Raw genomic sequence first — 27161 nt, 5'->3', positions numbered from 1 at the left:
TCTTCACGTTCTGCAAACTGTGACGCAGTATCTGACATGGCTCTCACCTCATCCGCGCGCTCTGTCCTTAACCCAGAGCTATCGCGCTTGCCTCTTAATTCTGGCAATTTAGATAATACTTCTGTCATAACAGTAGCCATGTCTTGCAAAGTGATTTGTAAGGGCCTCCCTGATGTACTTGGCGCCACAAAATCACGCACCTCCTGAGCGGGAGGCGAAGGTACTGACACGTGAGGAGAGTTAGTCGGCATAACTTCCCCCTCGTTGTCTGGTGATTTCTTTACATGTAAAGATTGACTTTTATTTAAAGTAGCATCAATGCAATTAGTACATAAATTTCTATTGGGCTCCACATTAGCCTTTAAACATAGTGAACAAAGAGATTCATCTGTGTCAGACATGTTTAAACAGACTAGCAATGAGACTAGCAAGCTTGGAAATACTTTTCAAAATAAATTTACAAGCAATATAAAAAACGCTACTGTGCCTTTAAGAAGCACAAAAAGTTGTCACAGTTGAAATAACAATGAACCAAAATAGTTATAGCAAACAATTTTTCACAGTAAATGTATTAAGTTAGCAAAGGATTGCACCCACCAGCAAATGGATGATTAACCCCTTAATACCCAAAAACGGATTAACAATTTAATAATTAACGTTTTTCTCACAGTCAAAACACACTGTCACAGGTCTGCTGTGACTGATTACCTCCCTCAAAAAGAATTTTGAAGACCCCTGAGCTCTCTAGAGACGATCTGGATCATGGAGGATGAAGTAGACAGATTGTGACTGAATTTTTACTGCGCAAAAAAGCGCTAAAATAGGCCCCTCCCACTCATATTACAACAGTGGGGAAGCTCAGAAAACTGTTTCCATGCAGAAAACAAAGATGGCCATGTGGTAAAAATCATGCCCCAATAAGATTTATCACCAAGTACCTCACAAAAAACGATTAACATGCCAGTAAACGTTTTAAACATACATTTGAAAAGTTATGAATTGTTATTAATAAGCCTGCTACCAGTCGCTTTTACTGCAGTTAAGGCTCATACATTATTTCAGTATTAACAGTATTTTCAGAGTCAATTCCATTCCTTAGAAAAATACATTCAGTGTACACACACTCATCAGACTAATACAAGTAGCTATCACTGCATTTAAGGCTGAACTTACTTTACATTGGTATCAGCAGTATTTTCTCAGTCAATTCCATTCCTCAGAAAAATAATTACTGCACATACCTCATTTGTTGCAGGGGGGCCCTGCATGCTATTCCCCTTCTCTGAAGTTACCTCACTCCTCAGATGAGAACAGCCAGTGGATCTTAGTTACGTCTGCTAAGATCATAGAAAACGCAGGCAGATTCTTCTTCTAATGCTGCCTGAGAATAAACAGCACACTCCGTGCCATTTAAAATAACAAACTTTTGATTGTAGAAATAAACTAAGTTAAAAAAAACACCACAGACCTCTCACAGCGACCTATCTAGTTAGGCTGCAAGAGAATGACTGAATATGACATGTGAGGGGAGGAGCTATGTAGCAGCTCTGCTGGGTGATCCTCTTGCAGCTTCCTGTTAGGAAGAGATATATTCCATAAGTAATGGATGACCCGTGGACTGACTACACTTAACAAGAGAAAACTAGATTTGGTGAAGGAAGGGCCCCTGAATCAGAAGGTCCTTTTGCAATGGAAATCTGCAAGGTGGAAGAGATGTTATCTCCACCAGATCTGCATACCAAATCCTGCGAGGCCAGGCCGGTGTTATGAGAATCACTGAGAGCCTTTCCTGCTAGAATCGAGCAAGTACTCAAGAAAGAAGTGTAACCGGAGGATAACAGGTATGCTAAATTGAAGGCCCAAGGGGCCGCCAGAGCATCTATCAGTTCTACCTGGGAGCCCCCTTGAGAATCAGGCTGGAGAACACTTGCGGATGGAGTTTGCCTCTCACCCGAATGAAAGTTCTGCCTGCTCAGGAACTCCGCCCACTGAAGTATTTAAGATACCTCTGTCATCGCCAAGGAACTTCTCGTTCCTCCTGATGATTGATGTAAACCACTGACGTTATGTTGCCCGACTGGAAAACTGATAAACTGTACCGAGGCTAACTGGGTCCAGGCCAGAAGAGCATTGTAGATCGCTCATAGTTCCAGAATGTTTATGGGTAGAATAGACTGAGTCCATGTTCCCTGAGCCTTTAGAGAGCCCCAGACTGCTCTCCATCCTAGAAGGCTGGTATCTGTAGTCACAGTCACCCAAGATGGTCTGTGAAAGCAAGTACCCTGGAAGAGATGATCCAGAGACAACCACCATTGTAGAGAGAGTCCCTTGTCTCCTGAGAAGTATTTGAAGAGACAAGTCCTCATAATCTCCATTCCATTGCCCGAGCATGTTTAACTGCAGAGGTCTGAGAAGAAAACCGAGCAACCGGAATGATGACCATTGCCGCCACCAGCAGTCCGATTATCCACATGCACTGAGCCACTGATGGCCGAGAAGTGGACTGAAGGGCTAGACATGTATCGCAACTCTTTGATTTCCTGACTACGATCAGAAAAATCTTCATTGATAGGGAATCTATAATGGTTCCCAATAAAATTGCCCTTGTATTTGGGACCAAGAAAACCCTTTTTAAATTTACCTTCCATCTGTGAGATCGCAAGAAGGCTAACACCCAGTCCCAGTGGGATCTGGCTTGTTGAAAGGATGGCCCCTGGACTAAGATGTCGTCCAGATAGGACGCCACTGCAATGCCCCGTAACCAAAGCCCACCAGCAGCGAACCCAGAAACCTTGTGAAAATTCTTGGAGCTGTGGCAAGACCAAAGAGAATAGCCACAAACTGAAAGTGTTAGTCCAGAAAGGCAACCCTTAGGAAATTGTGATGATCCCTGTGAATGTGAACATGCAGTTGCGCCTCCTTTAAATTCACTGTTGTCATAAATTGACCCTCTTGGATCGAATGGAAGAATGGAACAAATAGCTTCCATCTTGAAGGACGGAATTATGAGAAATTTGATTAGACTCTTGAGATCTAAAATTAACCTGAAAAATTCCCTCTTTTTTTGGGAACCACGAACAGATTGGAATAAAATCCCTGACGCTGATCCTGATTCGGAACAGGAACTCACTCCCAGGTCGGAGAGGTCGTTAATACAGAGTAAGAATGCCTCTCTTTTATCTGATCTACAGATAATCTTGAAAACAGAAAGCTGCCTCTGGGAGAGAAACTTTACTCTAGTTTGTATCCCTGTGACACTATTTTGATTGCCCAAGGATCCTGAACATCTCTAACCCAAGACTGTGCGAAGGAGTCTGCCCCCTACAAGATCCAGTCCCGGATCGAGGGCAGACCCTTCATGCTGTCTTCGATTCAATAGCAGGCTTCTTTGATTATTTTCCCTTATTCCAAGACTGAGCGGGTTTCCAGGAGGTTTTAGACTGATCCTGCTTGGAGGAGGAAACGGAAGAATTTCCCTTGAGATTTCGAAAGAAACGAAAATTACTCTGTCATCACTTTTGGTTGTTTCACTTATCCTGAGGGAGAAAATGACCCTTACCTCCCGTAATCTCAGAGATAATTACCGTCAAACCAGGTCCAAACAAGGTCTTTCCCTTGTAAGGAATCGCTAAAAGCTTAGAGGATACATCTGCAGACCAAGGTTTTACTCATAAGGCTCTGCGAGCTAGAACAGAGAAACCTAAAATATATGCTCCCAGATTAAGAACTTGAAGGGAAGCATCCATAATAAAGGAATTCGACATTTTAAGAGCTTTCATCCTATCCTGGATTTCATCCAGGGGAGTTTCTTTCCTAATAGCATCAGCCAATATGCCGCTGCACTAGTGACGGTAGCAATGCACACAGCTGGCTGCCATTGTAAGCCCTGGAGTACATTCTTTTTTATTAACCCCACTCATTTTGAGATCTCCATTCCATTCTTGAAAGCACAACTATCCTCTATGGGTATAGTAGTTCTCTTAGCTAAGATGGAAACAGCTCCTTCCCCCCCTTGGGGACTGCTTGCCAAGCCTCCTTACCCGCGTCGGCTATGGGAAACAACTTTTTAAATAAAGTAGATAGAGGACAAAAAGGGCCAGTCATACCGGAGCCCTTCAGGGTAACTAAAAAACCTCCTTAGGTAGCAAACGGAGGTGATCCAGAAAACCACTTTAATATCAGAAAAAAGAATTACCCAGAAGAAGTCTGAGATGTTTCCCTTATCTATTACCAAAGTATCTTCCACTTTAAACTTCAGGGAATAAAACAACCTTAGCATCAAATAAAAACATTATTCAATCTGAGTCTGATAATTCTCTCTCAGATAATCCCGAATTATCTCCCTCTTTCAGGTAACAGGGAAAACCCATTCGCAATAGCAAATATTGAATCAATCAATTTTTGAAATGAATGAAAATAATTCCCTTAGAAACGTTTTCTACATCGTGGGAAAAACATATAACTTATGAAAATGCAGAGCAACTCCAAGTGGAGAGTGAGAGGAAATGCAGGACACTGCATGTGGGTCATAACAGTTTGTGGGACACTGTAGGAGAAATTTGTGGCATAGATTGACCATAGTCAACAGACTCCTAAACATAGCTCCGCCCCTCATGGGCGTGATAACACTCAATTCAGATTACCATAATAATGGAGCCCAGGTTAGCATTGCGCCTCTCACAAAAGGCGCCAAACATAACCCCGCCCATTGTGGGCGTTGCCACACACACTATCTCCCGGCCGCCATAATATTTTTAAAGATAGGCCACCAGGAGAAAACTGAACCCTGCATAATAAGCCTGGGGGCAATTAGAAGTACCATATCATGGTGTCTTTGAAGTTAGTAAACCAAACAGACACCCCTCCTGAGCCCTGTTCAGCTCCGTCCAATGGATTAAATACTTTCCAATAAAGCCCCCAAAGAAGCCACTCTCGTCAGCCCCAGTGCCTGCTAATACTATGCTGTAACAGGATCCCCTTTACATATATAAATAGGAGATATATGTCCCACTAAAGTGCCACACTTCTGTCCTGAATTTCTCTTCCTTCAGACCCAGAATAAAAAAGTCAGCACTTGCCTTTAAAATCTGCCCGACAGCAGGGCAGCTCAGCAGGTTTAGGAGGTCCTCTCCCTCCTATAGCCCTGTGTATAAAGATAAAGCCTGAGTTATCTTACTTAGGCCATCAGGATAAGGGCAGCATAAATATATGGGAGGCGCAGTGAGAATTATGTCCCACAAGTTCCCATTGCTCTAAAGCCACCAAAAGCTCTACTGAAGAGACTGATATGGACAACGGCTACACCCTAGAACAAAGCAGCACAATCTTGAACTACTTTAAAAATAATAAACTCTTGATTGAAGAATCTAATCTAACACCTCACTTTACCTCTTCCTATCACTAACATAGGAAAAAGAATGACTGGAGTAGGAGGGAAGGGGGGGAGCTATTTAACAGCTCTGCTGTGGTGCTCTTTGCCTCCACCTATTGACCAGGAGGTGAATATCCCATTAGTAATTAAGATGATCCGTGGACTCATTGTGTCTTAAAAAAGAAAAGAAGATTTTGGACTTTTGGAACACCTCAATTCTTCACCAACCTCCTAGGCAGACAAATAATAAACTGGCATAACAGAGAGATGGGAGGGAATAAGTGTGCTTAGAGCTTTGGGAATATTCACCTCCTCCTAGGAGTTAAACGTCAGTAGTAATATCTTGTGGATCACCTTATTGAAGAAAAAATACTTTGGACTGTCTGTGATCTCACATTGTTTTTTTTAACAATTTAAAATTAAAAAGGATATTAGCATATTCATCACATCACAAGGGGCAATTGATGACTTCCAGTATTTGTTTTCTTTTATTTGTATCAAATTATACATTTTTCTTTGATATAACTGCTATAAGTTAATCAGCAGTGGTTTAAGAACAATAGTGCAGCCCAACGTGTAAAGTGATTGCAAGTATCAGAACTATAGCATACCAGTTATCTGTGCTTTATAAATATCTAAGATATTTTACAGAGAAGGATATAATGGACCAGAACAAATGTTTTGACAGTAAGGACTAGTAAAAACTAAGGACTAAATCACTAAGTAAAAACCATTTATTTATAAGAACAAGCATTCTACAAAGGTAAAGTAGTGGTTATATAAGATTAATTAAAGGGACACTGAACCCAAATTTTTTCTTTCGTTATTCAGATAGAGCATGACATTTTAAACAACTTTCTATTTTACTCCTATTATCAAATTTCTTCATTCTCTTAGTATCTTTATTTGAAATGCAAGAATGTAAGCTTAGATGCCGGCCCATTTTTGGTGAACAACCTGGGTTGTTCTTGCTGATTGGTGGATAAATTTATCCACCAATAAAAATGTGCTGTTCAGAGTTCTTAAGCAAATAAAAGCTTAGATGCCTTCTTTTTCAAATAAAGATAGCAAGAGAACGAAGAAAAATTGATAATAGGAGTAAATTAGAAAGTTGCTTAAAATTGCATGCTCTATCTAAATCACAAAATAAAAAATTTGGGTTCAGTGTCCCTTTAACCTCTTCTCCACATGTATTTGAACTGTGGCCCTAGGAAAGATGAAAATAAGTCTTAAAAATAGCTACCTCAGCCATTCTTACTATTTGGAAATACAAACACTTAATTGTGAGTAAATCTATATAATGACACAGGACAAAATTAAAATATTAGAGAATACAAATCTAACCAATATTTGATGATTACTATTCATTAAGCCTTGTTTAGAAGAATTTAGGGTATGCAATCTTCTTTTAATAATTTAACTTGCACAACATAAATACATACAATACATTTGTTTAGTCTACATAGATGAAAAAAAATATTTTTTATTTTCACACAAATGGATAAACAAAGCAGCACCAGTAAGTAAAAATAAAGGGTAAAAAAAGGAAAAACAAATATCCAACAAACTGCATTGTTAAAAAAAAATGTTCATTTGATGTTCTTACTTAATTGTGAATATTATGTTTAGGAACTGAGAAGAGAGAAAAGAAATAACTTACCATTTTACATCCACCATTCGTTCAAGAATATTAAGAAGCAAACCCAGTCCATCATGGCCAAAGCTTTCAACCCAGCTGCAACAAAAGAAAATGTATTAAACAAATATACAAATAGATTAAGAAATAAAAAAAATAAAAAAATTATGCAAACAAAACAACTGTTAGTTAAAAACCATGTGTATAGCAAAGGAAAAATTAAAAAGTGTTCTGTATTTGACATACATATAAGACCAGTGTTTTATTAAGTACAATTAACCTCTTAACAACACAGATGCACTGCTTCAGGCTTCTTTGTGCTATTTATTCCCTTTATTCACTAAAAATGACAGCAGACATTCTGTTGTTAAGGGTTAAGAATATTAAATAGCAGACAGACAGGGTTACCAGTCCATTTGTAATTGCATAAGTATGTGCTTAAATGGACATTAAACCCAATTTTTTTCTTTCATGATTCAGATAGAGAATACAATTTTAAACATCATCCCAGTTTACTTCTTATATCGAATTTGGTTCATTCTTTAGATATCCTTTGTTGAAGAAATAGCAATACACAGCGAGAGAGGCAGGGAGAGCGAGAGAGGCGGGGAGAGCGAGATAGGCGGGGAGAGGCGGGGAGAGCGAGAGGGGGGGAAAGCAAGAGAGGGGGGAGAGCGAGAGAGGGGGAGAGAGGGAGAGAGGGGGAGAGAGGGGGAGAGAGGGGGAGAGAGAGAGAGAAAGAGAGTGAGAAAGTGAGAGAGGGTGAGAGTGAGCGAGTGAAAGTAAGCGAGTGAGAGTGTACTTGTGGAGTATTTCAATCTTCACTTTTTTTTTAGGATTCATGAATCATTATGATTCAGAGTGAGCGTGCAATTTTAAGCAACTTTCTAATTTACTACTATTATCAGTTTCTTTGTTATCTTGGTATCTTTATTTGAATGTAAGCTTAGAAGAAGGCCCATTTTTGATTTAGCACCTGGATAACACTTGCGCTACCCAAGTGCTGAACCAAAAATGAGCCAGCTCCTACATGCTTGCTTGTTCAAATAAAGATAACAAGAGAATGAAGAAAAAACTAAATTTATGCTTACCTGATAAATTTATTTCTCTTGTAGTGTGTTCAGTCCACGGGTCATCCATTACTTATGGGATATATTCTCCTTCCCAACAGGAAGTTAAAAGAGGATCACCCAAGCAGAGCTGCTACATAGCTCCTTCCCTCACATGTCATATCCAGTCATTCGACCGAAACAAGACGAGAAAGGAGAAACTATAGGGTGCAGTGGTGACTGGAGTTTTAATTAAAATTTAGAACTGCCTCAAAAAAAGACAGGGCGGGCCGTGGACTGAACACACTACAAGAGAAATAAATTTATCAGGTAAGCATAAATTATGTTTTCTCTTGTTAAGTGTGTTCAGTCCACGGGTCATCCATTACTTATGGGATACCAATACCAAAGCTAAAGTACACGGATGATGGGAGGGACAAGGCAGGAACATTTAAAAAGAAGGAACCACTGCCTGTAGAACCTTTCTCCCAAAAACAGCCTCCGAAGAAGCAAAAGTGTCAAATTTGTAAAATTTTGAAAAGGTATGAAGTGAAGACCAAGTTGCAGCCTTGCAAATCTGTTCAACAGAGGCCTCATTCTTAAAGGCCCAGGTGGAAGCCACAGCTCTAGTGGGATGAGCTGTAATTCTTTCAGGGGGCTGCTGTCCAGCAGTCTCATAGGCTAAACGTATTATGCTACGAAGCCAAAAAGAGAGAGAGGTGGCCGAAGCCTTTTGACCTCTCCTCTGTCCAGAGTAAACGACAAACAGAGAAGAAGTTTGCCGAAAATCTTTAGTTGCCTGTAAGTAGAACTTCAGGGCACGGACTACGTCCAGATTATGCAAAAGACGTTCCTTCTTTGAAGAAGGATTAGGACATAATGATGGAACAACAATCTCCTGATTGATATTCCTATTAGAAACAACCTTAGGTAAAAACCCAGGTTTAGTACGCAGAACTACCTTGTCTGAATGAAAAATCAGATAAGGAGAATCACAATGTAAGGCAGATAACTCAGAGACTCTCCGAGCCGAGGAAATAGCCATCAAAAACAGAACTTTCTAAGATAAAAGCTTAATATCAATGGAATGAAGGGGTTCAAACGGAACACCCTGAAGAACTTTAAGAACCAAGTTTAAGCTCCACGGAGGAGCAACAGATTTAAACACAGGCTTAATCCTAGCCAAAGCCCTACAAAAAGTCTGGACGTCTGGGTTCTCTGCCAGACGTTTGTGTAAAAGAATAGACAGAGCAGAAATCTGCCCCTTTAACGAACTAGCGGATAAACCCTTTTCTAAACCCTCTTGTAGAAAAGTCAATATCCTAGGAATCCTAACCTTACTCCATGAGTAACTCTTGGATTCACACCAATATAAATATTTACGCCATATCTTATGGTAAATTTTTCTGGTAACCGGTTTCCAAGCCTGTATTAATGTATCAATAACCGACTCCGAGAAACCACGCTTTGATAGAATCAAGCGTTCAATCTCCATGCAGTCAACCTCAGAGAAATTAGGCTTGGATGGTTGAAAGGACCCTGAATTAGAAGGTCCTGCCTCAGAGGCAGAGACCATGGTGGACAGGACGACATGTCCACTAGGTCTGCATACCAGGTCCTGCGTGGCCAGGCAGGCGCTATCAGAATCACTGATGCTCTCTCCTGTTTGATCCTGGCAATCAGGCGATGCAGCAACGGAAACGGTGGAAACACATAAGCCATGTTGAAAACCCAAGGGGCTGTTAGTGCATCTATCAGCACCGCTCCCGGGTCCCTGGACCTGGATCCGTAACACGGAAGCTTGGCGTTCTGGCGAGATGCCATGAGATCCAGTTCTGGTTCGCCCCAACGAAGAATCAGTTGAGCAAATACCTCCGAGTGAAGTTCCCACTCCCCCGGGTGAAAGGTCTGGCGACTTAGAAAGTCCGCCTCCCAGTTCTCCACGCCTGGGATGTAGATTGCTGACAGGTGGCAAGAGTGAGACTCTGCCCAGCGAATTATCTTTGAGACTTCTAACATCGCTAGGGAACTCCTGGTTCCCCCTTGATGATTGATGTAAGCCACAGTCGTGATGTTGTCCGACTGAAATCTGATGAACCTCAGTGTTGCTAACTGAGGCCAAGCTAGAAGAGCATTGAATATTGCTCTTAGTTCCAGAATGTTTATTGGGAGGAGTTTCTCCTCCTGAGTTCACGATCCCTGAGCCTTCAGGGAATTCCAGACTGCGCCCCAGCCTAGTAGGCTGGCATCTGTTGTTACAATCGTCCAATCTGATCTGCGAAAAGTCATTCCCTTGGACAGATGAATCCGAGACAACCACCAGAGAAGAGAATCTCTGGCCTCCTGGTCCTGATTTAGTAAAGGGGACAGATCTGAGTAATCCCCATTCCACTTACTCAGCATGCATAATTGCAGCGGTCTGAGATGCAGGCGCACAAATGGCACTATGTCCATTGCCGCGACCATTAAGCCGATTACTTCCATGCACTGAGCTACTGATGGGCTTGGAATGGAATTAAGGACAAGGCAAGCATTTAGGATTTTTGATAACCTGGACTCCGTCAGGTAAATCTTCATCTCTAGGATAATAACAAAAACTATACAGATATGTTAGATGTTGACAACACAATGTACAGAATGACTAGAATAGAGCACAATACTCCCCTCTTAAGTGACCGCAGCCTTCTAACAGTCTCTCCCAACAGGACTGTGAGTAGAATATGGATCAAATATATAGAGGCGCTGGTCTTGAATCTCATATATATTAACGTGCACACTGAAGAAAGAAACTTGACTTGTGATTTGCAGGAGTTAACAACAAAATAATGTGCAGTATACTCACTCCGAAAATTTCAGAGTTCAGCTTCTTCATAAGGATCTCAATCTCGATTTTCCCATAATGTGCTTTAATATCTGTAGACAATGGAAATTGCACTGCAGGTGATTGTATCTTTAAATGGATAAAAAGTACAATATACTCACTCCGAGTAATTCGGAATCCGGCTCCTCAAAAGTGGTAGGTAACTTTAGAATACTTCCAAGAAAGGCAGCAAAATACTTGTTATAACCAACAAATATTTATTAAAACATAATTAAAAGGCTCTTTTTAGCTTGGCTCTACGCGTTTCAACGACTGAATCGTCTTTTTCAAGAGCAGTAAAAAACAATTGGAAGTGCTGCCTTAGGAGTGTTACAGGTGTATTTATACAGGTAATCATTGTTCCTGTTCCGGTGAAAAACACCGGAATAGGACTCACAAATAAAACATTTTTATTTTTGTTTTTATCCCCATCCGATTGTGTTTTGAGAGTAATGCATTTTTTGTATATGCTTAAGCTGTTTCGCTCAAAATCTCAATAGTTAGCCAAATCGGATCGGTATAAACAAGTTAAAAGTTATTTGACCAATCACAGTGAATTAATATGGTAGTTCCCTTTCGAGTCCCGATTCTGTGTAGTTCCCTTTAAGGTCCGCCAAAAGATGCGTCGTCATGTGTTCCGATCCGACCAATCGGGTGGCGAGCGTTGTTCCAGATACTGTTTCCAGTTTTGTCCGAACAGTTCTGTACCACATGTCTCGAATTGGCCAATCTCTTTGTGAGCGATGTTTTCGCTATATTCCCATAATTGCCGATACTCTGAATTTTCTCTAAGGGGTTTGTAATGGAAAGTGCAGGTCACTTTGGGTCATGTATATTTCAGATACAGAAACGATTGCAGTGAAATCACTTCTTTGACAAAAAATACCTTAGGATTGAATACCTAACATACTGTATTAGATATTATATCAAGATGAACTAATTATAATATAATTTAAAAATGTTAGGTATTCAATCCTAAGGTATTTTTTGTCAAAGAAGTGATTTCACTGCAATCGTTTCTGTATCTGAAATATACATGACCCAAAGTGACCTGCACTTTCCATTACATACCCCTTAGAGAAAATTCAGAGTATCGGCTATTATGGGAATATAGCAAAAACACCGCTCACAAAGAGATTGGCCAATTCGAGACATGTGGTACAGAACTGTTCGGACAAAACTGGAAACAGTATCTGGAACAACGCTCGCCACCCGATTGGTCGGATCGGAACACATGACGACGCATCTTTTGGCGGACCTTAAAGGGAACTACACAGAATCGGGACTCGAAAGGGAACTACCATATTAATTCACTGTGATTGGTCAAATAACTTTTAACTTGTTTATACCGATCCAATTTGGCCAACTATTGAGATTTTGAGTGAAACAGCTTAAGCATATACAAAAAATGCATTACTCTCAAAACACAATCGGATGGGGATAAAAACAAAAATAAAAATGTTTTATTTGTGAGTCCTATTCCGGTGTTTTTCACCGGAACAGGAACAATGATTACCTGTATAAATACACCTGTAACACTCCTAAGGCAGCACTTCCAATTGTTTTTTACTGCTCTTGAAAAAGACGATTCAGTCGTTGAAACGCGTAGAGCCAAGCTAAAAAGAGCCTTTTAATTAAGTTTTAATAAATATTTGTTGGTTATAACAAGTATTTTGCTGCCTTTCTTGGAAGTATTCTAAAGTTACCTACCACTTTTGAGGAGCCGGATTCCGAATTACTCGGAGTGAGTATATTGCACTTTTTATCCATTTAAAGATACAATCACCTGCAGTGCAATTTCCATTGTCTACAGATATTAAAGCACATTATGGGAAAATCAGGATTGAGATCCTTATGAAGAAGCTGAACTCTGAAATTTTCGGAGTGAGTATACTGCACATTATTTTGTTGTTAACTCCTGCAAATCACAAGTCAAGTTTCTTTCTTCAGTGTGCACGTTAATATATATGAGATTCAAGACCAGCGCCTCTATATATTTGATCCAAAATCTTCATCTCTACAGAATCTATAAGAGTCCCTAGAAAGGGAACCCTTGTGAGTGGTAACAGAGAACTCTTTTCCATGTTCACTTTCCACCCATGCGACCTCAGAAATGCTAGAACTATCTCTGTATGAGACTTTGCATTTTGAAAACTTGACGCTTGTATCAGAATGTCGTCTAGGTACGGAGCCACCGCTATGCCTCGCGGTCTTAGCACCGCCAGAAGCGAGCCCAGAACCTTTGTAAAAATTCTCGGGGCCGTAGCTAACCCGAAGGGAAGAGCTACAAACTGGTAATGCCTGTCTAGAAAGGCAAACCTTAGGTACTGATAATGATCTTTGTGAATCGGTATGTGAAGGTAGGCATCCTTTAAGTCCACTGTGGTCATATACTGACCTTCTTGGATCATGGGTAGGATGGTTTGAATAGTTTCCATTTTGAATGATGGAACTCTTAGGAACTTGTTTAAGATTTTTAGGTCCAAGATTGGTCTGAAGGTTCACTCTTTCTTGGGAACCACAGATTTGAATAAAATCCTTGCCCTTGTTCCATCCGCGGAACTGGGTGGATCACCCCCATTACTAGGAGGTCTTGTACACAGTGAAGAAAAGCCTCTTTCTTTATTTGGTTTGCTGATAACCTTGAAAGATGAAATCTCCCTTGTGGAGGAGAAGCTTTGAAGTCCAGAAGGTATCCCTGAGATATAATCTCCAACGCCCAGGGATCCTGGACATCTCTTGCCCAAGCCTGGGCGAAGAGAGAAAGTCTGCCCCCCACTAGATCCGTTTCCGGATAGGGGGCCCTCTCTTCATGCTGTCTTAGGGGCAGAAGTAGGCTTTCTGGCCTGCTTGCCCTTGTTCCAGGACTGGTTGCTCTTCCAACCCTGTCTGTAACGAGCAGCAGTTCCTTCCTGTTTTGGAGCGGAGGAAGTTGATGCTGCTCCTGCCTTGAAATTACGAAAGGCACGAAAACTAGACTGTTTGGCCTTTGATTTGGCCCTGTCCTGAGGAAGGGTGTGACCCTTACCTCCAGTAATGTCAGCAATAATCTCCTTCAAGCCGGGCCCGAATAAGGTTTGCCCTTTGAAAGGAATATTAAGCAATTTAGATTTAGAAGTTACATTTGCTGACCAGGATTTAAGCCATAGCGCTCTACGCACCTGGATGGCGAATCCGGAGTTCTTAGCCGTTAGTTTGGTTAAATGCACAACGGCATCCGAAACAAATGCATTAGCTAGCTTAAGGGCTTTAAGCTTGTTCATAGTCTCATCCAATGGTGCTGTGCGAATAGCCTCTTCCAGAGACTCAAACCAGAACGCCGCTGCAGCAGTGATAGGCGCAATGCATGCAAGCGGCTGTAATATAAAACCTTGTTGAACAAACATTTTCTTAAGGTAACCTTCTAATTTTTTATCCATTGGATCTGAGAAAGCACAACTATCCTCCACCGGAATAGTGGTACGCTTGGCTAAAGTAGAAACTGCTCCCTCCACCTTAGGGACCGTCTCCTTTGTTGAGACTTGCAAGAGAATGACTGGATATGATATGTGAGGGGAGGAGCTATATAGCAGCTCTGCTTGGGTGATCCTCTTGCAACTTCCTGTTGGGAAGGAGAATATATACCATAAGTAATGGATGACCCGTGGACTGAACACACTTAACAAGAGAAATTAATAATAGGAGTAAATTAGAAAGTTGTTTAAAATTGCTGCTCTATTTGAATCATGAAAGTTTAATTTTGACTAGACTATTACTTTGATGTCCACTGAGGTTCTTAAAAACATAATTTATGCTTACCTGATAAATTTATTTATTTCCGGATATGGTGAGTCCACGGAATCATCAATTACTAGTGGGAATATCACTCCTGGCCAGCAGGAGGCGGCAGAGAGCACTACAGCAAAGCTGCTATATATGTCAATTCCCTTACCCATAATCTACAGTCATTTGGCCGAAGGAAAAATTAAAAATGAAAACAAGATAACACAAAAGTGTAGAGGTGCCTGAGGTTTTAGAAAAAAATAACTGTTTTAAATAAAAAAGGGTGGGCCGTGGACTAACCATATCCAGAAAGAAAGAAATTTATCAGGTAAGCATAAACTATGTTTCTTTCATGTAATTAGCAAGAGTCCATGAGCTAGTGACGTATGGGATATACATTCCTACCAGGAGGGGCAAAGTTTCCCAAACCTTAAAATGCCTATAAATACACCCCTCACCACACCCACAATTCAGTTTTACAAACTTTGCCTCCGATGGAGGTGGTGAAGTAAGTTTGTGCTAGATTCTACGTTGATATGCGCTCCGCAGCAAGTTGGAGCCCGGTTTTCCTCTCAGCGTGCAGTGAATGTCAGAGGGATGTGAGGAGAGTATTGCCTATTTGAATGCAGTGATCTCCTTCTACGGGGTCTATTTCATAGGTTCTCTGTTATCGGTCGTAGATTCATCTCTTACCTCCCTTTTCAGATCGACGATATACTCTTATATATACCATTACCTCTGCTGATTCTCGTTTCAGTACTGGTTTTGCTTTCTACAAACGTGTAGATGAGTGTCCTGGGGTAAGTAAATCTTATTTTCTGTGACACTCTAAGCTATGGTTGGGCACTTTATTTATAAAGTTCTAAATATATGTATTCAAACATTTATTTGCCTTGACTCAGAATGTTCAACATTCCTTATTTTTCAGACAGTCAGTTTCATATTTGGGATAAATGCATTTGTTTCAATCATTTTTTCTTACCTTAAAAAATTTGACTTTTTCCCTGTGGGCTGTTAGGCTCGCGGGGGCAGAAAATGTTTCATTTTATTGCGTCATTCTTGGCGCAGACTTTTTTGGCGCAAAATTTTTCTGTTTCCGGCGTCATACGTGTCTGGTTCAGAGGTTTCTGTCTCAGAGGTTGATGCTGATAAATCTTTGTATTTGTTCAAGATGGAATTTATTCGTTCTTTACTTAAAGAAGTGTTATTTGCATTAGAAATAGAGGATTCTGGTCCTCTTGATACTAAATGTAAACGTTTAAATAAGGTTTTTAAATCTCCTGTAGTTATTCCAGAAGTGTTTTATCTCCCTGATGCTATTTCTGAAGTAATTTCCAGGGAATGGAATAATTTGGGTAATTTATTTACTCCTTCTAGACGTTTAAGCAAATTATATCCTGTGCCATCTGACAGATTAGAGTTTTTTGGGACAAAAATCCCTAAGGTTATGGGGCTGTCTCTACTCCTGCTAATGTACTACTATTCCTACGGCAGATAGTACTTCATTTAAGGATCCTTTAGATAGAAAAATTGAATCCTTTCTAAGAAAAGCTTACTTATGTTCAGGTAATCTTCTTAGACCTGCTATATTTTTAGCGGATGTTGCTGCAGCTTCAACTTTTTGGTTAGAAGCTTTAGCGCAACAAGTAACAGATCATAATTTTATAACATTATTATTATTCTATAACATGCTAATAATTTTATTGGTGATACCATCTTTTTGATATCATTAGAGTTGATGTCAGGTATATGTCTCTAGCTATTTTAGCTAGAAAAGCTTTATGGATTAAACTTGGAATGCTGATATGTCTTCTAAGTCAACTTTGCTTTCCCTTTCTTTCCAGGGTAAATAATCATTTTCGTTCCTTTCCTCACAACAAGGAACAAAAGCCTGATCCTTCATCCTCAGGAGCGGTATCAGTTTGGAAACTATTTCCAGTTTGGAATATATATTCAAGCCTTATAGAAACCTATAGCCAGCTCCTAAGTACCTATGAAGGTGCGGCCCTTATTCCAGCTCAGCTGGAATGGGGCAGATAACGTTTTCTTCAAAGAAATTTGGATCAATTCCGTTCTTAATCTCTGGTTTCAGAAACATTGTTTCAGAAAGGTACAGAATTGGCTTCAAGTTAAGGCCTCCTGCTAAGAGATTCTTTTCTTTCCCGTGTCCCAGTTAACACAGCAAAGGCTCAGCATTTCTGAAATGTGTTTCAGATCTAGAGTTGGCTGGAGTATTTATGCCAGTTCCAGTTCTGGAACAGGGGCTGGGGTTTTATTTTATCTCTTCATTGTACCAAAGAAGGTCAATTCCTTCAGACCAGTTCCGGATCTATCATTATTGAATCGTTATGTTAGGATACCAACATTCAAGATGGTTACTGTAGGACTATCCTGCCTTTTGTTTAGCAAGGGCATTATATGTCTACAATAGATTTACAGGATGTGTATCTGCATATTCCGATTCATCCAGATCACTTTTAGTGTCTGAGATTCTCTTTTTAGACAAGCATTACCAGTTTTGTGGCTCTACCGTTTGGCCTAGCCTCAGTTCCAAGAATTTTTTTCAAAGGTTCTCGGTGCCCTTCTTTCTGTAATCAGAGAATAGGGTTTTGGTATTTCCTTATTTGGACGATATCTTGGTACTTGCTCAGTCTTCTCATTTTCGAAGAATCTCATATGAATCGACTTGTGTTGTTTCTTCAAGTTCATGGTTGGAGGATCAATTTACCAATCAGTTCATTGATTCCTCAGACAAGGGTAACCTTTTTAGGTTTCTAGATAAATTCAGTGTCTATGACTCTGTCCTTGTCAGACAAGAGAAGTTTAACATTGATATCAGCTTGTCAAAACCTTCAGTCACAATCATTCCCTTTGGTAGCCTTATGCATGGAAATGTTGGGTCTTAGGACTGCCGCATCAGATGCGATCTCCTTTGCTCGTTTTCACATGCGACCTCTTCAGCTCTGTATGCTGAACCAATGGTGCAGGGATTCCTCAAAGATATCTCAATTAATATCTTTAAACCGATTTTACGACACTCTCTGACATGGTGGACAGATCACCATCGTTTAGTTCAGGGGGCTTCTTTGTTCTTCCGACCTGGACTATAATCTCAACAGATGCAAGTCTTACAGGTTGGGGAGCTGTGTGGGGGTATCTGACGGCACAAGGGGTTTGGGAATCTCAGGAGGTGAGATTTCCGATCAATATTTTGAAACTCCGTGCAATTTTCAGAGCTCTTCTGTCTTGGCCTCTTCTGAAGAGAGAGTTGTTCATTTGTTTTCAGATAGACAATGTCACAACTGTGGCATACATCAATCATCAAGGAGGGACTCACTGTCCTCTGGCTATGAAAGAAGTATCTCAAATTTTGGTTTGGGCGGAATCCAGCTCCTGTCTAATCTCTGCGGTTCATATCCCAGGTATGGACAATTGGAAAGCGGATTATCTCAGTCGCCAAACGTTGCATCCGGGCGAATGGTCTCTTCACCCAGAGGTATTTCTTCAGATTGTTCAAATGTGGGAACTTCCAGAAATAGATCTGATGGCTTCTCATCTAAACAAGAAACTTCCCAGGTATCTGTCCAGATCCCGGGATCCTCAGGCGGAGGCAGTGGATGCATTATCACTTCCTTGGAAGTATCATCCTGCCAATATCTTTCCGCCTCTAGTTCTTCTTCCAAGAGTAATCTCCAAGATTCTGAAGGAATGCTCGTTTGTTCTGCTGGTAGCTCCGGCATGGCCTCACAGGTTTTGGTATGCGGATCTTGTCCGGATGGCCTCTTGCCAACCGTGGACTCTTCCGTTAAGACCAGACCTTTTGTCTCAAGGTCCTTTTTTCCATCAGGATCTGAAATCCTTAAATTTAAAGGTATGGAGATTGAACGCTTGATTCTTGGTCAAAGAGGTTTCTCTGACTCTGTCATTAATACTATGTTACAGGCTCGTAAATCTGTATCCAGAGAGATATATTATAGAGTCTGGAAGACTTATATTTCTTGGTGTCTTTCTCATCATTTTTCTTGGCATTCTTTTGGAATACCGAGAATATTACAGTTTCTTCAGGATGGTTTAGATAAGGGTTTGTCCGCAAGTTCCTTGAAAGGTCAAATCTCTGCTCTTTCTGTTCTTTTTCACAGAAAGATTGCTATTCTTCCTGATATTCATTGTTTTGTACAAGCTTTGGTTCGTATAAAGCCTGTCATTAAGTCAATTTCTCCCCCTTGGAGTTTGAATTTGGTTCTGGGGGCTCTTCAAGCTCCTCCATTTGAACCTATGCATTCATTGGATATTAAATTACTTTCTTGGAAAGTTTTGTTCCTTTTGGCCATCTCTTCTGCCAGAAGAGTTTCTGAATTATCTACTCTTTTCTTGTGAGTCTCCTTTTCTGATTTTTCATCAGGATAAGGCGGTGTTGCGAACTTCTTTTGAATTTTTACCTAAGTTGTGAATTCCAACAACATTAGTAGAGACATTGTGGTTCCTTCATTATGTCCTAATCCTAAGAATTCTAAGGAGAAATCGTTGCATTCTTTGGATGTTATTAGAGCTTTGAAATATTATGTTGAAGCTACTAAGTCTTTCCGAAAGACTTCTAGTTTATTTGTTATCTTTTCCGGTTTTAGAAAGGCCAGAAAACTTCTGCCATTTCTTTGGCATCTTGGTTGAAATCTTTAATTCATCTTGCCTATGTTGAGTCGGGTAAGACTCCGCCTCATAGGATTACAGCTCATTCTACTAGGTCAGTTTCTACTTCCTGGGCGTTTAGGAATGAAGCTTCGGTTGATCAGATTTGCAAAGCGGCAACTTGGTCCTCTTTGCATACTTTTACCAAATTCTACCATTTTGTTGTATTTTCTTCTTCTGAAGCAGTTTTTGGTAGAAAAGTACTTCAGGCAGCGGTTTCAGTTTGAATCTTCTGCTTATGTTTTTCATTAAACTTTATTTTGGGTGTGGATTATTTTCAGCAGGAATTGGCTGTCTTTATTTTATCCCTCCCTCTCTAGTGACGCTTGCGTGGAAAGATCCACATCTTGGGTAGTCATTATCCCATACGTCACTAGCTCATGGACTCTTGCTAATTACATGAAAGAAAACATAATTTATGTAAGAACTTACCTGATAAATTCATTTCTTTCATATTAGCAAGAGTCCATGAGGCCCGCCCTTTTTTGTGGTGGTTATGATTTTTTTGTATAAAGCACAATTATTCCAATTCCTTATTTTATATGCTTTCGCACTTTTTTCTTATCACCCCACTTCTTGGCTATTCGTTAAACTGAATTGTGGGTGTGGTGAGGGGTGTATTTATAGGCATTTTAAGGTTTGGGAAACTTTGCCCCTCCTGGTAGGAATGTATATCCCATACGTCACTAGCTCATGGACTCTTGCTAATATGAAAGAAATGAATTTATCAGGTAAGTTCTTACATAAATTATGTTTTTCTTTCCTAAGATATGAGTCCACGGAATCATCAAATACTAGTGAGAATCAATACCCAAGCTAGAGGACACAGATACGTGAGGGAAAAGACAGAAAAAACAGAAGGCATCATTGCCTGAAGAACCCTTCTCTAAAAAGATGCCTCAGCCGAGGCAAAAATATCAAGTTTATAAAACTTTGAAAAAGTAAGCAAAGAGGACCAAGTTGCAGCCTTGCAAATCTGTTCCACAGAAGCTTCATTTTTAAATGCCCAGGAAGAAGAAACAGCCCTCGTGGAATGAGCAGTGATTCTCTCAGGAGGTTGCTGTCCAGCAGTCTCATAGGCCAAACAAATAATACTCCTTAGCAAAGAGAAAGAGAAGTAGCAGTAGCTTTCTGACTCTTGTGCTTCCCAGAAAAACAAACAAACAAAGCAGAAGACTGACGAAAGTCCTTGGTCGTCTGAAGATAAAACTTCAAAGCACGCACAACATCTAGGTTGCGCAACAAACGCTCCTGAGGAGAAGAAGGATCAGGACACAAAGAAGGAACCACAATCTCCTGATTAATATTCTTGTTTGAAACAACCTTAGGTAGGAAACCTAATTTAGTACATAGAACCACCTTATCAGAATGAAAAATAAGATAAGGAGAATCAAAACAGCAGAGCCGAGATGTCGCAATCGCTCAGCTGATCGCTCTTCCAGCTCTCTCTCTTCTGCGCTTTTGCGCTACGCTTTGTTGCCTAGTAACCCTGTACTGAGCTATCCCTCTCTGCTGACGTCAGAACGGCTTCTTATTCCGGCGTCTTCTCTCCTCCGGTGCCTGTTTGTTCTACTTCGTGGCTAAGTGAGTACTATTTTTGAATCCTTGATATCCGAACTTTTGTTTGCTAGACCTCGATCCTCCTTAACCCCTACCTGCCGGATATTTCTTTGCTGGACACTGTTTGCCTGACTATTCTGTTGGTTAACCCCTACCTGCCTGATTACACTTTGCTGGACACTGCTTACTTGATTACTCTATTGGTTAACCCCTACCTGCCTGACTACACGTTGCTGGACATTGCTTGCTTGATTACTCTATTGGTTAACCCCTACTGCCTGATTACAAGTTGCTGGACATTGCTGGTTTGATTACTCTATTGGTTAATCCCTATCTGCATGAAGTCTCATCGCCTGATACTGCTGAGCCAACTTCCACCCTATTTCAGTGAGTACTTATTATACTGAAGCTGTCGTAGGGTCAGGTCCTGGTTTACACACAGTGCTAGGGTGTAATTAACCTCATTCTAGCATTTGGGTCTGGCTTTGAACTTTTCCTATCCTGACATTACAAACAGGCCATATAATGAACCCTGATGAGTTATCCAGAGCTGTGGCTCTACAGGGACAGCTTCTTGGAACCCACTCTGCGCACACCTGCAATTCCTGTATTCTAAATTGGATCAAATTACTACTCTTTTGAATAATCTCCTCCTCAAGCCTCAGCAACCCCCGTTGTACCTGCGGCCAGTTCGAATCTTGCATATAATCTGCCACAACCTGCAGAACATTTAATTCCCAGAATTCCACTACCTGATAAATATGACGGCAATCCTAAAGACTGCCGAGGATTCCTTAATCAATGCTGTCTTCACTTCAGAAATAACCCTCAAATGTTTGTTTCCTCCTCTTCCAAGATCACCTTTTTGATTTCTCTTATGAAAGGTAAAGCCTTAGCTTGGGTTTCTCCTCTGTTGGAAAAAAACATAATTTATGTAAGAACTTACCTGATAAATTCATTTCTTTCATATTAGCAAGAGTCCATGAGCTAGTGACGTATGGGATATACATTCCTACCAGGAGGGGCAAAATTTCCCAAACCTTAAAATGCCTATAAATACACCCCTCACCACACCCACAAATCAGTTTAACGAATAGCCAAGAAGTGGGGTGATAAGAAAAAAGTGCGAAAGCATAAAAAATAAGGAATTGGAATAATTGTGCTTTATACAAAAAAATCATAACCACCACAAAAAAAGGGTGGGCCTCATGGACTCTTGCTAATATGAAAGAAATGAATTTATCAGGTAAGTTCTTACATAAATTATGTTTTCTTTCATGTAATTAGCAAGAGTCCATGAGCTAGTGACGTATGGGATAATGACTACCCAAGATGTGGATCTTTCCACGCAAGAGTCACTAGAGAGGGAGGGATAAAATAAAGACAGCCAATTCCTGCTGAAAATAATCCACACCCAAAATAAAGTTTAATGAAAACATAAGCAGAAGATTCAAACTGAAACCACTGCCTGAAGTACTTTTCTACCAAAAACTGCTTCAGAAGAAGAAAACACATCAAAATGGTAGAATTTAGTAAAAGTATGCAAAGAGGACCAAGTTGCTGCTTTGCAAATCTGATCAACCGAAGCTTCATTCCTAAACGCCCAGGAAGTAGAAACTGACCTAGTAGAATGAGCTGTAATCCTTCGAGGCGGAGTTTTACCCGACTCGACATAGGCATGATGAAATAAAGATTTCAACCAAGATGCCAAAGAAATGGCAGAAGCTTTCTGGCCTTTTCTAGAACCGGAAAAGATGACAAATAGACTAGAAGTCTTTCGGAAAGACTTAGTAGCTTCAACATAATATTACAAAGCTCTAACAGCATCCAAAGAATGCAATGATTTCTCCCTAGAATTCATAGGATTAGGACATAATGAAGGAACCACAATTTCTCTACTAATGTTGTTAGAATTCACAACCTTAGGTAAAAAATTCAAAAGAAGTTTGCAGCACCGCCTTATCCTGATGAAAAATCAGAAAAGGAGACTCACAAGAAAGAGCAGATAATTCAGAGACTCTTCTGGCAGAAGAGATGGCCAAAAGAAACAAAACTTTCCAAGAAAGTAATTAATGACCAAAGAATACATGGGATCAAAAGGAGGAGCTTGAAGAGCCCCCAGAACCAAATTCAAACTCCAAGGAGGAGAAATTGACTTAATGACAGGTTTTATACGAACCAAAGCTTGTACAAAACAATGAATATCAGGAGGATTAGCAATCTTTCTGTGAAAAAGAACAGAAAGAGCAGAGATTTGTCCTTCAAGGAACTTGCGGACAAACCTTTATCTAAACCATCCTGAAGAAACTGTAAAATACTCGGTATTCAAAAAGAATGCCAAGAAAAATGATGAGAAAGACACTAAGAAATATAAGTCTTCCAGACTCTATAATATATCTCTCTAGATACAGATTTACGAGCCTGTCACATAGTATTAATCACAGAGTCAGAGAAACGTCTTTGACCAAGAATCAAGCGTTCAAACTCCATACCTTAAAATTTAAGGATTTGAGATCCTGATGGAAGAAAGGACCTTGCGACAGAAGGTCTTATCTTAACGGAAGAGTCCACAGCTGGCAAGAGGCCATCCGGACAAGATCCGCATACCAAAACCTGTGAGGCCATGCTGGAGCTACCAGCAGAACAAACGAGCATTCCTTTAGAATCTTGGAGAATACTCTTGGAAGAAGAACTAGAGGCGGAAAGATATAGGCAGGATGATACTTCCAAGGAAGTGATAATGCATCCACTGCCTCCGCCTGAGGATCCCGGGATCTGGACAGATACCAGGGAAGTTTCTTGTTTAGATGAGAAGCCATCAGATCTATTTCTGGGAGTTCAAACATTTAAACAATCTGAAGAAATACCTCTGGGTGAAGAGACCATTCGCCCGGATGCAACGTTTGGTGACTGAGATAATCCGCTTCCCAATTGTCTATACCTGGCATATGAACCGCAGAGATTAGACAGGAGCTGGATTCCGCCCAAACCAAAAATTCGAGATACTTCTTTCATAGAAAGAGGACTGTGAGTCCCTCCTTGATGATTGATGTATGCCACAGTTGTGACATTGTCTATCTGAAAACAAATGAACAACTCTCTCTTCAGAAGAGGCCAAGACTGAAGAGCTCTGAAAATTGCACGGAGTTCCAAAATATTGATTGGTAATCTCACCTCCTGAGATTCCCAAACCCCTTGTGCCGTCAGAGACCCCCACACATCTCCCCAACCTGTAAGACTTGCATCTGTTGAGATTATAGTCCAGGTCGGAAGAACAAAGAAGCCCCCTGAACTAAACGATGGTGATCTGTCCACCACGTCAGAGAGTGTCGTATAATCGGTTTCAAAGATATTAATTGAGATATCTTTGTGTAATCCCTGCACCATTGGTTCAGCATACAGAGCTGAAGAGGTCGCATGTGAAAACGAGCAAAGGAGATCGCATCCGATGCAGCAGTCATAAGACCTAAAATTTCCATGAATAAGGCTACCAAAGGGAATGAATGTGACTGAAGGTTTTGACAAGCTGATATCAATGTTAGACTTCTCTTGTCTGACAAAGACAGAGTCATAGACACTGAATCTATCTGGAAACCTAAAAAGGTTACCCTTGTCTGAGGAATCAATGAACTTTTTGGTAAATTGATCCTCCAACCATGATCTTGAAGAAACAACACAAGTCGATTCGTATGAGATTCTGCGAAAATGTGAAGACTGAGCAAGTACCAAGACATCGTCCAAAATAAGGAAATACCAATACCCTGTTCTCTGATTACAGACAGAAGGGCACCGAGAACCTTTGAAAAAATTCTTGGAGCTGATGCTAGGCCAAATGGTAGAGCCACAAAACTGGTAATGCTTGTCTAAAAAGAGAATCTCAGAAACTAAAAGTAATCTGGATGAATCGGAATATGCAGATATGCATCCTGTAAATCTATTGTAGACATATAATGCCCTTGCTAAACAAAAGGCAGGATAGTCCTACAGTTACCATCTTGAATGTTGGTATCCTTACATAACGATTCAATATTGATAGATCCGGAACTGGTCTGAAGGAATTGACCTTCTTTGGTACAATGAAGAGATAGAATAAAACCCCAGCCCCTGTTCCAGAACTGGAACTGGCATAATTACTCCAGCCAACTCTAGATCTGAAACACATTTCAGAAATGCTGAGCCTTTGCTGGGTTTACTGGGACACGGGAAAGAAAAAAATCTCTTTGCAGGAGGCCTTAACTTGAAGCCAATTCTGTACCTTTCTGAAACAATGTTCTGAAACCAGAGAATGTGAATGGAATTGATCCAAATTTCTTTGAAGAAAACGTGATCTGTCCCATACCAGCTAAGCTGGAATGAGGGCCGCACCTTCATGGGTACTTAGGAGCTGGCTTTGGGTTTCTATAAGGCTTGGATATATTCCAAACTGGAAATGGTTTCCAAACTGATACCGCTCCTGAGGATGAAGGATCAGGCTTTTGTTCCTTGTTGTGAGGAAAGGAACGAAAACGATTATTAGACCTAAATTTACCTTAGATTTTTTTATCCTTTGGTAAAAAAAGTTCCCTTCCCTCCAGTAACAGTTGAGATAATAGAATCCAACTGAGAACCGAATAATTTATTACCCTGGAAAGAAAGGGATAGCAAAGTAGACTTAGAAGACATATCAGCATTCCAAGTTTTAAGCCATAAAGCTCTTCTAGCTAAAATAGCTAGAGACATATACCTGACATCAACTCTAATGATATCAAAGATGGTATCACAAATAAAATTATTAGCATGTTATAGAATAATAATAATGCTATAAAATTATGATCTGTTACTTGTTGCGCTAAAGCTTCTAACCAAAAAGTTGAAGCTGCAGCAACATCCGCTAAAAATATAGCAGGAGTAGAGACAGCCCCATAACCTTAGGGATTTTGTCCCAAAAACTCTAATCTGTCAGATGGCACAGAATATAATTGCTTAAAACGTTTTAGAAGGAGTAAATGAATTACCCAAATTATTCCATTCCCTAGAAATTACTTCAGAAATAGCATCAGGGAGAGAAAACACTTCTGGAATAACTACAGGAGATTTAAAAACCTTATTTAAACGTTTAGATTTAGTATCAAGAGGACCAGAATCCTCTATTTCTAATGCAATTAATACTTCTTTAAGTAAAGAACGAATAAATTCCATCTTGAACAAATACGAAGATTTATCAGCATCAACCTCTGAGACAGAAACCTCTGAACCAGAAGAACCATTATCAGTATTAGAATGATGATGTTCATTTAAAAATTAATCTGAAAAAAGAGAAGTTTTAAAAGACTTTTATGTATACTAGAAGGAGAAATAACAGACATAGCCTTCTTAATGGATTTTAAAAATAAAATCTCTTATGTTATCAGGAACACTCTGAAAATTATATGTTGACGGAACAGCAACAGGTAATGTAACAGTACTAAAGGAAATTTTATCTGCATTAACAAGTTTGTCATGACATGCAATACAAACAACAGCTGGAGAAACAGATACCAAAAGTTTATAGCAGATACACTTAGCTTGGTAGCTCCAGCACCGGGCAGCGATTTTCCTGAAGTATCTTCTGACTCAGTTGCAACGTGGAACATCTTGCAATATGTAATAGAAAAAACAACATATAAAGCAAAATTGATCAAATTCCTTAAATGACAGTTTCAGGAATGGGAAAAAAATGCCAGTGAACAAGCTTCTAGCAACCAGAAGCAATAAATAATGAGACTTAAATAATGTGGAGACAAAAATGACGCCCATATTTTTTAGCGTCAAATAAGACGCCCACATTATTTGGCGCCTAAATGCTTTTGGCGCCAAAAAATGACGCCACATCCGGAACGCCGACACTTTTGACGCAAAAAAAGTCAAAAAATGACGCAACTTCCGGCGACACGTATGACGCCGGAAACAGAAAAAAAAAATTTTGCGCCAAAAAAGTCAGTGCCAAGAATGACGCAATAAAATGAAGCATTTTCAGCCCCCGCGAGCCTAACAGCCCACAGGGAAAAAGTCAAATTTTTTAAGGTAAGAAAAAATGATTGATTCAAATGCATTATCCCAAATATGAAACTGACTGTCTGAAAATAAGGAATGTTGAACATCCTGAGTCAAGGCAAATAAATGTTTGAATACATATATTTAGAACTTTATAAAAAAGTGCCTAACCATAGCTTAGTGTCACAGAAAATAAGCTTACTTACTTACCCCAGGACACTCATC

The 27161-nt window shown here is 40.1% G+C and overlaps 1 protein-coding gene across 2 annotated transcripts in view; it reads right to left on the bottom strand.

The window, feature by feature from the left end:
* DIAPH3 (diaphanous related formin 3) overlaps positions 1 to 27161 on the bottom strand; it is a 1718568-nt gene that overhangs the window by 1081086 nt on the left and 610321 nt on the right. For both annotated transcript variants that reach the window (XM_053707945.1, XM_053707946.1), the window contains exon 6: positions 7032 to 7106. In XM_053707945.1, coding sequence (XP_053563920.1) covers positions 7032 to 7106 — 75 coding nt within the window. The remainder of the gene's footprint in view (positions 1 to 7031; positions 7107 to 27161) is intronic.

Source organism: Bombina bombina, chromosome 3 (assembly GCF_027579735.1).
Source record: "Bombina bombina isolate aBomBom1 chromosome 3, aBomBom1.pri, whole genome shotgun sequence".
NCBI classification, from domain to species: domain Eukaryota; kingdom Metazoa; phylum Chordata; class Amphibia; order Anura; family Bombinatoridae; genus Bombina; species Bombina bombina.
The sequence above is the reverse complement of the archived record's forward strand: the minus strand, read 5'-3'. Positions and strand labels throughout refer to the sequence as shown.